General features: G+C 42.4%; 2 protein-coding genes and 1 pseudogene across 3 annotated transcripts; all 3 read left to right on the top strand.

Annotated features, from left to right (window-relative positions):
* The first annotated feature begins 523 nt into the window (after positions 1 to 523).
* On the top strand, positions 524 to 4,202 carry LOC117783744 (annotated as a pseudogene).
* A 1,024-nt stretch (positions 4,203 to 5,226) lies between these two features.
* LOC117783337 (condensin complex subunit 3-like) lies at positions 5,227 to 10,880 on the top strand. 2 transcript variants are annotated; one of them, XM_034620713.1, is made up of 9 exons: positions 5,227 to 5,460; positions 5,514 to 5,690; positions 5,753 to 6,570; positions 7,013 to 7,658; positions 7,725 to 8,235; positions 8,292 to 8,671; positions 8,734 to 9,360; positions 9,425 to 9,619; positions 10,064 to 10,880. In XM_034620713.1, the coding sequence occupies exons 1-9, from the start codon at positions 5,236 to 5,238 to the stop codon at positions 10,700 to 10,702; spliced, it is 4,218 nt and encodes a 1,405-aa protein (XP_034476604.1). In that variant the 5' UTR covers positions 5,227 to 5,235; the 3' UTR covers positions 10,703 to 10,880. The 2 variants fall into 2 exon arrangements, with proteins under 2 accessions (XP_034476604.1, XP_034476603.1); XM_034620712.1 differs by having other exon boundaries at positions 9,422 to 9,619.
* Positions 10,881 to 12,436: 1,556 nt separating this feature from the next.
* Positions 12,437 to 18,085, top strand: LOC117783524 (condensin complex subunit 3-like). The gene is made up of 9 exons (XM_034620948.1): positions 12,437 to 12,699; positions 12,753 to 12,929; positions 12,992 to 13,809; positions 14,252 to 14,897; positions 14,964 to 15,474; positions 15,531 to 15,910; positions 15,973 to 16,599; positions 16,661 to 16,858; positions 17,270 to 18,085. The coding sequence occupies exons 1-9, from the start codon at positions 12,475 to 12,477 to the stop codon at positions 17,906 to 17,908; spliced, it is 4,221 nt and encodes a 1,406-aa protein (XP_034476839.1). The 5' UTR covers positions 12,437 to 12,474; the 3' UTR covers positions 17,909 to 18,085.
* The last annotated feature ends 140 nt before the right edge of the window (positions 18,086 to 18,225 follow it).

Here is an 18,225-nt window from a genome sequence, read left to right as displayed (position 1 = left end):
CAGCAGTAAATAAATCATTGCAAAGGGTTCTTGACATTTTTAAAAATATCAATATCAATATTATTACGATATGAAAAATGCCAATTTTACTTAATATTTTTGAATAAAAAATAAAGATAATATCGATGATATAAATATCTGGGCGCGAGTTAAAATTTGTCGTGTTTTCACTTAAGTTAGTTGTGCTTAAACTCACTTTTACTATTTTACTGCACGGTTTGCGTTATCCATTTTGTCCAAGTAGTTTTTTGATTCCATGTCTCAAAAAGAATCAACATTTGCGGCAAAGGCAAACTATTAATATTATCGTCAGATGAAAATATCGCTCAAAAGTGTATCATCGCAAAAATCTATCTGTATATCGATATAAAAGTTCATATTAAACAAATGCGGCGTTTGCTTGTGTTTGTGCTATCATTTAAAAATAAAAATTGTGATGCCGTAAAATTTAAAAAATTAAGCGGTTTTAAAAACAATTGCAAAAGAACAATAATAAATATATAAGACCGCACAAAAAAATAAAAAATGGCTAAGCCAAAGGCAACAACAAGAAGGAAGCGTAACAAAAAGGCAACTGAAAAGGAAAACGGTGAATTTCAGACTATCGATGGGACTGCGACGGCCAACAACAACAACGGAGCGGAGCGCACAGTGGGACAAGGTCCCATGTACACAATTCTATCCAATGCGCAACTGAATGAGACTTTTCACAAGCACTACATCAAAGAGCTGAAGCTACTGTACTCCAAGGTGCGTGTTGTTGTTGTTTTTTATGTTGTGTTTAATAAATTCCTATTTTACAGCTGGATCACGATGCTTTCATGTTTACGTTCACCGAGATGTTTAAAACAGTGCTGCAAGCGGATGAGAATAATGAGTATGGAAATACGGCGCTCGCATATTGCGCCAAGTTTGTGACCAGCTTCGAGTCGGAGAGAACACATCCCATACTGGCCGATACGTTCTCATGGCTGATGTCGGTATGTCCTTACTGTACCTTCTCTCTACGCACATGCTTATCCACTTATCTCTTCTCTGAAAGACAATTTCCAATAGTCCGCACATTCGATATCGCATCTGTTTCTCAGTAAATCTCATACTGAAACATTTGGGACCATATGCCGCATTGGATGACTCACAGTGTGATCAGATTTTGCATTATATGCTCGACCGACTCAAGGACGTGTCGCCCAGTGTGCGCAAGGAGGCTGTCCTGGCCATGCAGCGTCTGCAGATGCCGGACAATCCAAATGATCCAGTAATCTGTGCCTATCGCTATCATTTAAGCTCGGATCCTTCGTGCAGTGTGCGTCAGTGCGTCATCTCGTGCATGGGACGCAACCATCTGACAGTGCCACACATACTGCAGCGTCTCTGGGATGTGGATGAGAAGGTGCGACGTCACACCTACATCAACATGTGCAACTATCCGGTGCGATCCTACAAGGTGTCGCAGCGTCTCATGCTCATCGAGCGTGGCCTCAACGACAGTTCCGATATTGTGCGCAAAAATGTCATCAAGTACATGCTGAAGGCTTGGGTTGAATCCTACCAGCAGAACTACATACAGCTCACGGCTGCGCTCAAACTGGACTCCAACGAGGAGGAGATCTTACGCTTCCGTCGCGTCGCCCGCCAAATGCTGTTGGTCATCTTCGAGAAAGTCGATAATCAGGAACTTATTGCCCAGCTGCCCCTGTCCGCGGATTGTGAACTGCATCGCTGTGTACCACATGAGGAACTCACCGTGGAGCTGCTGCTCTACTGGCAATGCCTCAGCTCCTACTTGCAACAGACCATTGCCGACGAATTCGAGCTGATTCTGCCGGAGCTGAGCGTATTCTGCGACTATGTCAAAAAGTAAGTGATGCCCAAAGAGTTGGCACACAGAATGCTATGAAGTCCAGATAGAATATTTGAGATATAACTCTCCTTTGTATTGTAAAAGTTCTCTTTTGTTACTATCTAATATACTATTTAATTTCATCAAGATCGGACATATATTAAGCTAGTTTTGTCATTTTTAAATTATAGCCTAAAAGTAACTTCAGTAAAGGGTATCTCATAGTCGGGGACTCGTCTTTAGCTCTCTTACTTATCATCTGTTCAACTCTGCTGCAGATTCTGTCAGTTCCAGAAGCCCGAAATGGATAATTTCGCACAGATCGAGTTCCAGTGCATGTTGCTCTCGTTGGTGGAAATACTGCAGACCTACGATTTGGGCGATGAGGTTGGGCGTGAGAATTTGAAGGAGCTGATCTCGCATCTGCTGAAGGAGTGTCTGTTGATCACAAGATTGTCTGGTCCTGGTGCGCTGCATGGAGCAGCTGGTAAGCGATGTGAGTGCACGCCTGCAGTACTTCATTGAGATCATCTATGAGATTTGTGAGCTGAATGCCAAGCAAAATGATTTGGTACACGATCGCAGTTTGATCGAAAAATTGGGCGATGTAGACACTTCGCTGGTCACGCAACTCACCTGCTCAAGGTGAAGATACTGGAGCTGGAGGAACTGGAGGAGAACTTTGTGCGCCAAAAGGAGTACATACGGGCCCAGGCTGTCAATGATGAGAAAATTGCCGTGTCTGATGAATACAGAGAGCTGATACAGCCGCAGCTGGAGAAGCACGGTGTGCTAGAGCTGCACGCAAGTCCCAAGCTGTCCAAACAGGAGCGTGTGCTCAAGGGACTCTACATATCCTATCACATTGTCGCCTCCGAGCATGTGAGTTCGCTGAATCCTACCATTTGCAAGCTCTACAAGGTAAATATTTCAAGTGAACCAATTTATAAATTCTTAGAAATGTTTTTCTCCTCAATTGCAATGCAGGATTTCATCTGCCGCCATTTGGCATCCACGGAGCTGGACATTTTCGAGTGGGCTATTAAATGTGGCACCACATTCAGCATGCTCTATGAGGCATACACCAAGGAAGTATTCCATGTGCTTTACGATCAGTTTTACACGGACAACAATTTAAGTTTATGCGAGACTGCAGCAAAGTGTATATTCGAATTGATTGATCACTATGGTATTGACTATTTTATGGATTTAAATCAATCCGAGGAGGACAGAATTCAATCAAAAAGCAGCAATCAGAATACGGATATTATTGCCGTGATGGGTTTCTTTGTTGAAAAGGTCGTGGACAAGGGCATACTCCTGGCCATTGTGACGGGTCTTTGCCGTTTAGTGTTGCGCGGACAACTCGACAATCGTCCCGATGTGCTGGAGAAGCTGCTAAAGCGTTATTTTAATCCCAATACAGGTAAGTTTTAATTTTCTATGTATAAAATCCTTAGTAAAATGTTTTGTTGCTTGCAGAACCCATTGTTAGCCAGGTGCTCGGCATGTTCTTTGAGAGCATTGTGGACCAGAAACTGCAGAGTATACTGCAGCCTTTCCTGCTGCCCATTGTGTGGTCTATTATGAGTAGCAGCTACGATTCCCCGCTACACGACGTCGCACCCGGACATGTGATCAAGTTCTTTGTCGATCTGACGGCGCTGGAGAAGAGCACGCCTGAGAACAATATACACAATCAAATAGCAATTAGTTTTCTACAGTATATACAAAACTATTACACGGAGCGCAAGGAAATGTGCCGTCTGTTGGCCAAGGACCTCACCACACTGAAACTCAATGTGATAAACTGCACACAACTGAAAGATGAGATGCTCGAACTGGCCGACAATCTGATTAATGTAGCTAAATCAATTTAAATTATAGATTTCAATTGCTAATGGTATTGTTCAACACTTTGCAGAGCGAGCTGGAGCCACGTTTGATACGCAGTATTGTTGACTTCAAGGATATGCTCAACGGCAGCTTTAATCTTATACCCGAACGCAATACAGAGGGTCATGACAGCGACGTCGATGGCGAGGAGTGTGAAAGCGTCACGGCCCCCACAGCATCCACATCGGAACCTGCAGTTCCAGCAGCAATTGTGCCAACAATATTAATAACTAAAGATAGTGGCGAAGTCAGCAGAGTGCCTTCATCACCATCACCAGCAGTAGCACTAGAAGTAGCAACTGTTCCCACTGAGAACGTGGCGCCCGTATTGACCACCTATGGTACCAATAATCAAGTGGGCATACGCTACCTGCGACGTTCGTTGCACAATTCGATTAGTTAATCGGATAGAGACAGTATATGCAGCTCACAATCCCCTGCCAGGGGGTCGGATATTATTTAAATAATAAAAGTAAAGTAAACACATGATTTCATTTAAAACATTTTTCTACAGCACAATAATGATTCGGAAGTCATTAAGGATTCTCCCACATCCTAAACCACGAGCAGAAGCACCATGCACAGTGGAACTATCCTAAGAGTGCGCTTGAGGCGCATCCACAAAAATAACAAGAGCACAGCAGCAACAGCTTCTATATAATTTATATAAATTAATTAATTATAGCCTTGTGTTAAAATTTCTACATCTAAATTGCGCGCCTTCCTTTTAGCTTCGCTCTGCCAACACTGACGGCCAAGCTGCCAAGCAGCCAGCACTGAGAAATAGATTAAATAAAGAACATTTTAATGAAGGTTTACAATTCGTCATCCCTCGGGGAGAGAAGCTGCAAAATTAATTCATTAACACCAATAAGAGCCAATGTCTTACGTAGCTCTCTCGAGCTTCGGTCAGTCGCTCAAAACGTGGGCGAGGACTAAGGATCAATAAATCATTGCAATTAGGTTGTTGTTATTTTTAAAAATATCAATATCCATATTATTTCGAGATGAAAAAAATATCAATTTTACTTAATATTTTTGAGTTAAAAATAAAGATAATATCGATGATATAATTATCTGGACGCGAGTTAAAATTAGTTGTGCTTAAACTAATTTTTACTATTTTACTGCACGATTTGCATTTGCAGTGTTATCCATTTTATCAAAGAATATTTTTGATTTCATGTCTCAAAAACAAACAACGTTTCCGGAAAAGTCAAAAACAACGGCTAAAAATTTCGAACAATAATATTGCATAATTATATCGATATCAATATTATCGTCACATAAAAATATCGCTCAAAAGTGCGTCATTAAAAGTGTATAAAATCTATCGGTATATCGATATAAAAATTCATATAAACAAACGCGACGCTTGCTTGTGTTTGTGGTAGCATCTAAAAAAATAAAAAATTGTGATGCCGTAAAATTAAAAAACTTAAGCGATTTTTAAAAAAATAATAATAAATATATAAGACCACAAAAAAAAATAAAAAATGGCCAAGCCAAAGGCAACAACAAGAAGGAAGCGCAACAAAAAGGCAACTGAAAAGGAAAATGGTGAATTGCAGACTATTGATGGGACTGCGACGGCCAACAACAACAACGGAGCGGAGCGCACAGTGGGACAAGGTCCCATGTACACAATTCTATCCAATGCGCAACTGAATGAGACTTTTCACAAGCGCTACATCAAAGAGCTGAAGCTACTGTACTCCAAGGTGCGTGTTGTTGTTGTTTTTTATGTTGTGTTTACTAAATTCCTTTTTTACAGCTGGATCACGATGCCTTCATGGTTACGTTTATCAAGATGTTTAAAACAGTGCTGGAAGCGGATGAGAATAATGAGTATGGAAATACGGCGCTCGCATATTGCGCCAAGTTTGTGACCAGCTTCGAGTCGGAGAGAACACATCCCATACTGGCCGGAATGTTCTCCTGGCTGCTGTCGGTATGGGCCTACTGTACCTTTTCTCTAAGCACATGCTTATCCACTTATCTCTTCTCTGACAGACAATTTCCAATAGTCCGCACATTCGATATCGCATCTGTTTCTCAGTCAATCTCATACTGAAACATTTGGGACCATATGCCGCATTGGATGACTCACAGTGTGATCAGATTTTGCATTATATGCTCGACCGACTCAAGGACGTGTCGCCCAGTGTGCGCAAGGAGGCTGTCCTGGCCATGCAGCGTCTGCAGATGCCGGACAATCCAAATGATCCAGTAATCTGTGCCTATCGCTATCATTTAAGCTCGGATCCTTCGTCCAGTGTGCGTCAGTGCGTCATCTCATGCATGGGACGCAACCATCTGACAGTGCCACACATACTGCAGCGTCTCTGGGATGTGGATGAGAAGGTGCGACGTCACACCTACATCAACATGTGCAACTATCCGGTGCGATCCTACAAGGTGTCGCAGCGTCTCATGCTCATCGAGCGTGGCCTCAACGACAGTTCCGATATTGTGCGCAAAAATGTCATCAAGTACATGCTGAAGGCTTGGGTTGAATCCTACCAGCAGAACTACATACAGCTCACGGCTGCGCTCAAACTGGACTCCAACGAGGAGGAGATCTTACGCTTCCGTCGCGTCGCCCGCCAAATGCTGTTGGTCATCTTCGAGAAAGTCGATAATCAGGAACTTATTGCCCAGCTGCCCCTGTCCGCGGATTGTGAACTGCATCGCTGTGTACCACATGAGGAACTCACCGTGGAGCTGCTGCTCTACTGGCAATGCCTCAGCTCCTACTTGCAACAGACCATTGCCGACGAATTCGAGCTGATTCTGCCGGAGCTGAGCGTATTCTGCGACTATGTCAAAAAGTAAGTGATGCCCAAAGAGTAAATATTATTATATTAGCTAGTCGTAGTACTTAAGGGTATATTGTATTCGTTAAGATGTATTTAACTGTGATAAGGAGGCATCTCAGACTCTATGGTGTATATATGTAAGCATCAACAGCAGAGTAAACAATTACCGAATAACTAGATCTTAGAGATAATAAGAGCTAAAGCTACCAAAGTTGACACACAGAATGCTATGAAGTCCCGATAGAATATTTGAGATACAACTCTCCTTTGTATGGTAAAAGTTCTCTTTTGTTACTATCTATTATACTACTTAATTTCATCATGTTCGGACATATATTAAGCTAGTTTTGTCATTTTTAAATTATAGCCTAAAAGTAACTTCAGTAAAGGGTATCTCATAGTCGGGGACTCGTCTTTAGCTCTCTTACTTATCATCTGTTCAACTCTGCTGCAGATTCTGTCAGTTCCAGAAGCCCGAAATGGATAATTTCGCACAGATCGAGTTCCAGTGCATGTTGCTCTCGTTGGTGGAAATACTGCAGACCTACGATTTGGGCGATGAGGTTGGGCGTGAGAATTTGAAGGAGCTGATCTCGCATCTGCTGAAGGAGTGTCTGTTGGATCACAAGATTGTCTGCGTCCTGGTGCGCTGCATGGAGCAGCTGGTAAGCGATGTGAGTGCACGCCTGCAGTACTTCATTGAGATCATCTATGAGATTTGTGAGCTGAATGCCAAGCAAAATGATTTGGTACACGATCGCAGTTTGATCGAAAAATTGGGCGATGTAGACACTTCGCTGGTCACGCAACTCAATTCGCTCAAGGTGAAGATACTGGAGCTGGAGGAACTGGAGGAGAACTTTGTGCGCCAAAAGGAGTACATACGGGCCCAGGCTGTCAATGATGAGAAAATTGCCGTGTCTGATGAATACAGAGAGCTGATACAGCCGCAGCTGGAGAAGCACGGTGTGCTAGAGCTGCACGCAAGTCCCAAGCTGTCCAAACAGGAGCGTGTGCTCAAGGGACTCTACATATCCTATCACATTGTCGCCTCCGAGCATGTGAGTTCGCTGAATCCTACCATTTGCAAGCTCTACAAGGTAAATATTTCAAGTGAACCAATTTATAAATTCTTAGAAATGTTTTTCTCCTCAATTGCAATGCAGGATTTCATCTGCCGCCATTTGGCATCCACGGAGCTGGACATTTTCGAGTGGGCTATTAAATGTGGCACCACATTCAGCATGCTCTATGAGGCATACACCAAGGAAGTATTCCATGTGCTTTACGATCAGTTTTACACGGACAACAATTTAAGTTTATGCGAGACTGCAGCAAAGTGTATATTCGAATTGATTGATCACTATGGTATTGACTACTTTATGGATTTAAATCAATCCGTCACCGGACCGGGACAGGCGTCCAAATCGAAACGTCGCATGTTGTACACCATGCAGGACTTTTACGACGGCGAGGAGGACAGAAGTCAATCACAAAGCAGCGATAAAAATACGGACATTATTGCCGTGATGGGATTCTTTGTTGAAAAGGTCGTGGACAAGGGCATACTCCTGGCCATTGTGACGGGTCTTTGCCGTTTAGTGTTGCGCGGACAACTCGACAATCGTCCCGATGTGCTGGAGAAGCTGCTAAAGCGTTATTTTAATCCCAATACAGGTAAGTTTCAATTATCTATGAATAAATTCCTTAGTAAAATGTGTTGTTGCTTACAGAACCCATTGTTAGCCAGGTGCTCGGCATGTTCTTTGAGAGCATTGTGGACCAGAAACTGCAGAGTATACTGGAACCTTGCCTGCTGCCCATTGTGTGGTCTATTATGAATAGCAGCTACGATTCCCCGCTGCACGACGTCGCACCCGGACATGTGATCAAGTTCTTTGTCGATCTGACGGCGCTGGGGAAGAGCACGCCTGAGAACAATATACACAATCAAATAGCAATTAGTTTTCTACAGTATATACAAAACTATTACACGGAGCGCAAGGAAATGTGCCGTCTGTTGGCCAAGGACCTCACCACACTGAAACTCAATGTGATAAACTGCACACAACTGAAAGATGAGATGCTCGAACTGGCCGACAATCTGATTAATGTAGCTAAATCAATTTAAATTATAGATTTCAATTGCTAATGGTATTGTTCAACACTTTGCAGAGCGAGCTGGAGCCACGTTTGATACGCAGTATTGTTGACTTCAAGGATATGCTCAACGGCAGCTTTAATCCTATACCCGAACGCAATACAGAGGGTCATGACAGCGATGTCGACGGCGAGGAGTGTGAAAGCGTCACGGCCCCCACAGCATCCACATCGGAACCTGCAGCTCCAGCATCAATTGTGCCAACAATATTAATAAATAAAGATACTGGCGAAGTCAGCAGAGTGCCTTCATCACCATCACCAGCAGTAGCACCAGAAGTAGCAACTGTTCCCACTGAGAACGTGGCGCCCGTATTGACCACCTATGGTACCAATAATCAGGTGGGCATACGCTACCTGCGACGTTCGTTGCACAATTCGATTAGTCAATCGGATGGAGACAGTATATGCGGCTCACAATCCCCTGCCAGGGAGTCGGAAATAGCAACAAGATCGCAGAGCGAAGTCAGTGAATTAAGTAGACGGAATCTGCGTCGAGAGAAAACGATACAGCAGCTGGAACAGGCAATGGCACATGCCTCCAAGACGCCGGAAAAGAGAGCAGCAACTCCAAAAGTCGTGGAAACAGATGAAAATACAACAATTGTAGATGTCAATCGTACATCTACAGCAGAGGAATCTGTAAGTTATTTGAATAATGAAAGTAAAGTAAACACATGAATACATTTAAAACATTTTCCAGCAGCACAATAATGATTCGGAAGTAATTGAGGATTCTCCCACATCCTCAACCACGAGCAGAAGCACCATGCACAGTGGAACTAACCTGAGAGTGCGCTTGAGGCGCACCCACAAAAATAACAACAACAACAACAAGAGCACAGCAGCAACAGCAGAAGCAACATCAACAACTCGCATTTCTCCATCGGCTGGCAGTAAAGTGAGTACTCGTAGTACACGCATGCGCTTGCAGCCTTAAGCAAGAAATCAGCCCTGAGACAGACTGACAGGCACTAGATCCTCCCATCCCCAAGCTACAACCCTAACACATCATGGAGACGATGATCAAGCAAAAATATACAAAAAAAAGACAACAAATACTTTAAATATGTAGACAGCAATTTGAATATCTTTCGAGAAACAAAAAATTTTTTTAAATCATATAACAACAAAAAAAAACAAGCACTGAACGTTTTTAAAACTTAAAGAAACACAATTAAACTAAAAACGTTGTTTTCTTTCTGTTATGTTTAATTAAATTTAAGCTCCCGCAATTTTCTAATTTTTATATAGTTATATTTCAGTTAGCCACATTTCTTGGTTAACATTTTAATTTGTAGTTTTCCTATTTATTTTCTGGTTCTTCTATTTTTATGTGTTGCAGCAGCGTAAAGTTCTTCACCTTGAGATGACGACGCCGCTGCGCAATAGGCGTAAACGTGTTCTGCGCAAATCTCTGCGTTCCCAATCCTCCGAATCGGGTACATCCTTGCAACGAATCTCTCCCTTGCGGAAACAGCAACGTTTGGACGCCAAGAAGCCCACAAGGCAGAGCAGCGCGGCAGCCGCAACAGCAGCTGCGGATGAGAAGATCCACAGCAGTCCGACGGGCAGCACCACCTCATCCGTGAAGGAGAACACGATGCCAGCGACAGCGGATGCAACACATAAAACGCCACAGTCTAGAAGGAGATCCGCATCGCACTCGAACAGCACGCCTGCATCCCGGGTGACGACACGGCAGTCGGCTCGCAAGCAGCGCATCAACGCCATGTGCATGACCCGCAAACGCATGTCCCTGGAGTTAAGCCTGAGCGAAGGACATCTGAAAATGCCCACGCCAAAGCGAGTGCGACAGGACAAAACACACCGAAAGACAGCCAACAACACAAGCAGTCCCAGAAACGCGAGAACAACAACGAGAGAAACCCAAGCAACCACAACAGCAGTAGCTTCCCCTTCCCCTTCCATATCCGCTTCCACTTCATCCACATCAGCATTAACTCGCACTCGTCGCAAGTAGAATTTCCCTACGCCCCAAAGGACAAATTTACAATGTTTTAATGTTTATTTGTGTTACACAGACTTACAGTCACTTTTTAATTTATTATGATTACTCGCTTTCCAATGTTTTTCCTTGTAAATTTATGTATACTACGTAGTCGTCTTTTAATAAACTTATTTAAAACATAAAAAAATTACGCAAATTATGTGATTTTCTCAAAAATATTTTCCTTGATCAATTGGCAACGATTTTAAGCTGAAATACTGCATAATCTATATCTAATATGAGAGTTTTTATACCTCTCTTTTCGATATTAATTTAATATTAATAATAGAGGATAATGTGTAAAAAAAAAGGAAAAAGTATACAATAGTAAAAAAAGAAGGTATAGACGTAAAGATCTGCTAATTCCGCAACATTTTTTGAAAGAATCAGTGCGTTAGATATATATTTGCACTCAAGGATAATCGAATTAATATTATTATAAATTAATAAGGATTTTTAGAATTCGAATTTTTCTGAAACTTTACAATCATATTTTATGCTGCACTTGAAGAAAAAAATGTTTTAACATTATAATGGCTAGCAGAATATTTTGTATCATATTTTATATAATGTAAATATAAAAATTTATTTGAAGTAATGATAATATTTTCTTTGTTGATTTTACAGAATGTATTTATTTTGTAAATTATATGTTTGTTTGGCGATATAGGAAGGTACAGTACATACAAATTATGTGATATAGATGATAGATATTTATATAATTAATTAATAACTAGAATAGTTGCATTATCGGATAAGTAAATGCTGAGATTCGTTCATACATTGTGATTAAAGTATGAATTGTGTTAGAAATATTTTGAGCAGTGATTGTAGTGCTGTGGTGTGTAGATCCCATTCCTGTTGCTGCAACGCCTCAAACGCAACAACAACAAGAGCACAGCAGCAACTGCTGCTATATAATTTATATAAATTAATTAATTATAGCCTTGTTTTAAAATTTCTACATCTAAATTGCGCGCTTTTCTTTCAGCTTTCAGATTCGCTCTGCCAACATTGACGGCCAAGCTGCCAGCACTGACAAATAGATAAAATAAAGAACATTTTAATGAAGGTTTACAATTCGTCATCCCTCGGGGAGAGAAGCTGCAAAATTAATTCATTAACACCAATAAGAGCCAATGTCTTACGTCGCTCTCTCGAGCTTCGGTCAGTCGCTCAAAACGTGGGCGAGGACTAAGGATCAATAAATCATTGCAATTAGGTTGTTGATATTTTTAAAAATATCAATATCCATATTATTTCGAGATGAAAAAAATGCCAATTTTACTTAATATTTTTGAATTAAAAATATAGATAATATCGATGATATAAATATCTGGACGCGAGTTAAAATTAGTTGTGCTTAAACCAATTTTTACTATTTTACTGCATGATTTGCATTTGCAGTGTTATCCATTTTATCAAAGAATATTTTTGATTCCATGTCTCAAAAACAAAACAACAACATTTCCGGAAAAGTCAAAAACAACGGCTAAAACTTTCGAACAATAATATCGCATAATTATATCGATATTATATTATCGTCAGATAAAAATATCGCTCAAAAGTGTATCATCAAAAGTGTATAAAATCTATCGGTATATCGATATAAAAATTCATATTAAACAAACGCGACGCTTGCTTGTGTTTGTGCTAGCATCTAAAAAAATAAAAAATTGTGATGCCGTAAAATTTAAAAACTTAAGCGATTTTAAAAACAATAAGACCACACAAAAAAATAAAAAATGGCCAAGCCAAAGGCAACAACAAGAAGGAAGCGCAACAAAAAGGCAACTGAAAAGGAAAATGGTGAATTGCAGACTAACGATGGGACTGCGACGGCCAACAACAACAACGGAGCGGAGCGCACAGTGGGACAAGGTCCCATGTACACAATTCTATCCAATGCGCAACTGAATGAGACTTTTCACAAGCGCTACATCAAAGAGCTGAAGCTACTGTACTCCAAGGTGCGTGTTGTTGTTGTTTTTTATGTTGTGTTTACTAAATTCCTTTTTTACAGCTGGATCACGATGCCTTCATGGTTACGTTTATCAAGATGTTTAAAACAGTGCTGGAAGCGGATGAGAATAATGAGTATGGAAATACGGCGCTCGCATATTGCGCCAAGTTCGTGACCAGCTTCGAGTCGGAGAGAACACATCCCATACTGGCCGGAATGTTCTCCTGGCTGCTGTCGGTATGTCCCTACTGTACCTTCTCTCTACGCACATGCTTATCCACTAATCTCTTCTCTGACAGACAATTTCCAATAGTCCGCACATTCGATATCGCATCTGTTTCTCAGTCAATCTCATACTGAAACATTTGGGACCATATGCCGCATTGGATGACTCACAGTGTGATCAGATTTTGCATTATATGCTCGACCGACTCAAGGACGTGTCGCCCAGTGTGCGCAAGGAGGCTGTCCTGGCCATGCAGCGTCTGCAGATGCCGGACAATCCAAATGATCCAGTAATCTGTGCCTATCGCTATCATTTAAGCTCGGATCCTTCGTCCAGTGTGCGTCAGTGCGTCATCTCATGCATGGGACGCAACCATCTGACAGTGCCACACATACTGCAGCGTCTCTGGGATGTGGATGAGAAGGTGCGACGTCACACCTACATCAACATGTGCAACTATCCGGTGCGATCCTACAAGGTGTCGCAGCGTCTCATGCTCATCGAGCGTGGCCTCAACGACAGTTCCGATATTGTGCGCAAAAATGTCATCAAGTACATGCTGAAGGCTTGGGTTGAATCCTACCAGCAGAACTACATACAGCTCACGGCTGCGCTCAAACTGGACTCCAACGAGGAGGAGATCTTACGCTTCCGTCGCGTCGCCCGCCAAATGCTGTTGGTCATCTTCGAGAAAGTCGATAATCAGGAACTTATTGCCCAGCTGCCCCTGTCCGCGGATTGTGAACTGCATCGCTGTGTACCACATGAGGAACTCACCGTGGAGCTGCTGCTCTACTGGCAATGCCTCAGCTCCTACTTGCAACAGACCATTGCCGACGAATTCGAGCTGATTCTGCCGGAGCTGAGCGTATTCTGCGACTATGTCAAAAAGTAAGTGATGCCCAAAGAGTAAATATTATTATATTAGCTAGTCGTAGTACTTAAGGGTATATTGTATTCGTTAAGATGTATTTAACTGTGATAAGGAGGCATCTCAGACTCTATGGTGTATATATGTAAGCATCAACAGCAGAGTAAACAATTACCGAATAACTAGATCTTAGAGATAATAAGAGCTAAAGCTACCAAAGTTGACACACAGAATGCTATGAAGTCCCGATAGAATATTTGAGATACAACTCTCCTTTGTATGGTAAAAGTTCTCTTTTGTTACTATCTATTATACTACTTAATTTCATCATGTTCGGACATATATTAAGCTAGTTTTGTCATTTTTAAATTATAGCCTAAAAGTAACTTCAGTAAAGGGTATCTCATAGTCGGGGACTCGTCTTTAGCTCTCTTACTTATCATCTGTTCAACTCTGCTGCAGATTCTGTCAGTTCCAGAAGCCCGAAATGGATAATTTCGCACAGATCGAGTTCCAGTGCATGTTGCTCTCGTTGGTGGAAATACTGCAGACCTACGATTTGGGCGATGAGGTTGGGCGTGAGAATTTGAAGGAGCTGATCTCGCATCTGCTGAAGGAGTGTCTGTTGGATCACAAGATTGTCTGCGTCCTGGTGCGCTGCATGGAGCAGCTGGTAAGCGATGTGAGTGCACGCCTGCAGTACTTCATTGAGATCATCTATGAGATTTGTGAGCTGAATGCCAAGCAAAATGATTTGGTACACGATCGCAGTTTGATCGAAAAATTGGGCGATGTAGACACTTCGCTGGTCACGCAACTCAATTCGCTCAAGGTGAAGATACTGGAGCTGGAGGAACTGGAGGAGAACTTTGTGCGCCAAAAGGAGTACATACGGGCCCAGGCTGTCAATGATGAGAAAATTGCCGTGTCTGATGAATACAGAGAGCTGATACAGCCGCAGCTGGAGAAGCACGGTGTGCTAGAGCTGCACGCAAGTCCCAAGCTGTCCAAACAGGAGCGTGTGCTCAAGGGACTCTACATATCCTATTACCTGGTCGCCTCCGAGCATGTGAGTTCGCTGAATCATAGCATTTGCAAGCTCTACAAGGTAAATATTTCAAGTGAACCAATTTATAAATTCTTAGAAATGTTTTTCTCCTCAATTGCAATGCAGGATTTCATCTGCCGCCATTTGGCATCCACGGAGCTGGACATTTTCGAGTGGGCTATTAAATGTGGCACCACATTCAGCATGCTCTATGAGGCATACACCAAGGAAGTATTCCATGTGCTTTACGATCAGTTTTACACGGACAACAATTTAAGTTTATGCGAGACTGCAGCAAAGTGTATATTCGAATTGATTGATCACTATGGTATTGACTACTTTATGGATTTAAATCAATCCGTCACCGGACCGGGACAGGCGTCCAAATCGAAACGTCGCATGTTGTACACCATGCAGGACTTTTACGACGGCGAGGAGGACAGAAGTCAATCACAAAGCAGCGATAAAAATACGGACATTATTGCCGTGATGGGATTCTTTGTTGAAAAGGTCGTGGACAAGGGCATACTCCTGGCCATTGTGACGGGTCTTTGCCGTTTAGTGTTGCGCGGACAACTCGACAATCGTCCCGATGTGCTGGAGAAGCTGCTAAAGCGTTATTTTAATCCCAATACGGGTAAGTTTCAATTATCTATGAATAAATTCCTTAGTAAAATGTGTTGTTGCTTACAGAACCCATTGTTAGCCAGGTGCTCGGCATGTTCTTTGAGAGCATTGTGGACCAGAAACTGCAGAGTATACTGGAACCTTGCCTGCTGCCCATTGTGTGGTCTATTATGAATAGCAGCTACGATTCCCCGCTGCACGACGTCGCACCCGGACATGTGATCAAGTTCTTTGTCGATCTGACGGCGCTGGGGAAGAGCACGCCTGAGAACAATATACACAATCAAATAGCAATTAGTTTTCTACAGTATATACAAAACTATTACACGGAGCGCAAGGAAATGTGCCGTCTGTTGGCCAAGGACCTCACCACACTGAAACTCAATGTGATAAACTGCACACAACTGAAAGATGAGATGCTCGAACTGGCCGACAATCTGATTAATGTAGCTAAATCAATTTAAATTATAGATTTCAATTGCTAATGGTATTGTTCAACACTTTGCAGAGCGAGCTGGAGCCACGTTTGATACGCAGTATTGTTGACTTCAAGGATATGCTCAACGGCAGCTTTAATCCTATACCCGAACGCAATACAGAGGGTCATGACAGCGATGTCGACGGCGAGGAGTGTGAAAGCGTCACGGCCCCCACAGCATCCACATCGGAACCTGCAGCTCCAGCATCAATTGTGCCAACAATATTAATAAATAAAGATACTGGCGAAGTCATCAGAGTGCCTTCATCACCATCACCAGCAGTAGCACCAGAAGTAGCAACTGTTCCCACTGAGAACGTGGCGCCCGTATTGACCACCTATGGTACCAATAATCAGGTGGGCATACGCTACCTGCGACGTTCGTTGCACAATTCGATTAGTCAATCGGATGGAGACAGTATATGCGGCTCACAATCCCCTGCCAGGGAGTCGGAAATAGCAACAAGATCGCAGAGCGAAGTCAGTGAATTAAGTAGACGGAATCTACGTCGAGAGAAAACGATACAGCAGCTGGAACAGGCAATGGCACATGCCTCCAAGACGCCGGAAAAGAGAGCAGCAACTCCAAAAGTCGTGGAAGCAAATGAAAATACAACAATTGTAGATGTCAATCGTACATCTATAGCAGAGGAATCTGTAAGTTATTTAAATAATAAAAGTAAAGTAAACACATGAATACATTTAAAACATTTTCCAGCAGCACAATAATTATTCGGAAGTAATTGAGGATTCTCCCACATCCTCAACCACGAGCAGAAGCACCATGCACAGTGGAACTAACCTGAGAGTGCGCTTGAGGCGCACCCACAAAAATAACAACAACAACAACAAGAGCACAGCAGCAACAGCAGAAGCAACATCAACAACTCGCATTTCTCCATCGGCTGGCAGTAAAGTGAGTACTCGTAGTACACGCATGCGCTTGCAGCCTTAAGCAAGAAATCAGCCCTGAGACAGACTGACAGGCACTAGATCCTCCCATCCCCAAGCTACAACCCTAACACATCATGGAGACGATGATCAAGCAAAAATATACAAAAAAAAGACAACAAATACTTTAAATATGTAGACAGCAATTTGAATATCTTTCGAGAAACAAAAAATTTTTTTAAATCATATAACAACAACAAAAAACAAGAACTGAACGTTTTTAAAACTTAAAGAAACACAATAAAACTAAAAACGTTGTTTTCTTTCTGTTATGTTTAATTAAATTTAAATTTCAGTTAGCCACATTTCTTGGTTAACATTTTAATTTGTAGTTTTCCTATTTATTTTCTGGTTCTTCTATTATTTTGTGTTGCAGCAGCGTAAAGTTCTTCACCTTGAGATGCCGACGCCGCTGCGCAATGGACGTAAACGTGTTCTGCGCAAATCTCTGCGTTCCCAATCCTCCGAATCGGGTACATCCTTGCAACGAATCTCTCCCTTGCGGAAACAGCAACGTTTGGACGCCAATAAGCCCACAAGGCAGAGCAGCGCGGCAGCCGCAACAGCAGCTGCGGATGAGAAGATCCACAGCAGTCCGACGGGCAGCACCACCTCATCCGTGAAGGAGAACACGATGCCAGCGACAGCGGATGCAACACATAAAACGCCACAGTCTAGAAGGAGATCCGCATCGCACTCGAACAGCACGCCTGCATCCCGGGTGACGACACGGCAGTCGGCTCGCAAGCAGCGCATCAACGCCATGTGCATGACCCGCAAACGCATGTCCCTGGAGTTAAGCCTGAGCGAAGGACATCTGAAAATGCCCACGCCAAAGCGAGTGCGACAGGACAAAACACACCGAAAGACAGCCAACAACACAAGCAGTCCCAGAAACGCGAGAACAACAACGAGAGAAACCCAAGCAACCACAACAGCAGTAGCTTCCCCTTCCCCTTCCATATCCGCTTCCACTTCATCCACATCAGCATTAACTCGCACTCGTCGCAAGTAGAATTTCCCTACGCCCCAAAGGACAAATTTACAATGTTTTAATGTTTATTTGTGTTACACAGACTTACAGTCACTTTTTAATTTTTTATGATTACTCGCTTTCCAATGTTTTTCCTTGTAAATTTATGTATACTACGTAGTCGTCTTTTAATAAACTTACTTAAAACATAAAAAATTACGCAAATTATGTGATTTCCTCAAAAATATTTTCCTTAATCAATTGGCAACGATTTTAAGCTGCTCTCAAGGATAGTCAAATTTCGAGTTATCACACCCAAGGACTATAAATTAATAAGGATTTTTAGAATTCAAATTTTT

This window comes from Drosophila innubila (genome assembly GCF_004354385.1).
Source record: "Drosophila innubila isolate TH190305 chromosome 2R unlocalized genomic scaffold, UK_Dinn_1.0 1_C_2R, whole genome shotgun sequence".
Lineage (NCBI taxonomy): Eukaryota > Metazoa > Arthropoda > Insecta > Diptera > Drosophilidae > Drosophila > Drosophila innubila.
This window is presented reverse-complemented; position numbering and strand designations above follow the sequence as displayed.

Bases quoted from the DNA above. Each gene is read 5' to 3' on its own strand.
- LOC117783337 (XM_034620712.1), top strand. From the start codon at position 5,236: ATGGCCAAGCCAAAGGCAACAACAAGAAGGAAGCGCAACAAAAAGGCA. The intron at 5,461-5,513 runs GTGCGTGTTGTT...CCTTTTTTACAG, and splicing joins TGAAGCTACTGTACTCCAAG to CTGGATCACGATGCCTTCAT. The intron at 6,571-7,012 runs GTAAGTGATGCC...ACTCTGCTGCAG, and splicing joins TTCTGCGACTATGTCAAAAA to ATTCTGTCAGTTCCAGAAGC.
- LOC117783524 (XM_034620948.1), top strand. From the start codon at position 12,475: ATGGCCAAGCCAAAGGCAACAACAAGAAGGAAGCGCAACAAAAAGGCA. The intron at 12,700-12,752 runs GTGCGTGTTGTT...CCTTTTTTACAG, and splicing joins TGAAGCTACTGTACTCCAAG to CTGGATCACGATGCCTTCAT. The intron at 14,898-14,963 runs GTAAATATTTCA...ATTGCAATGCAG, and splicing joins GCATTTGCAAGCTCTACAAG to GATTTCATCTGCCGCCATTT.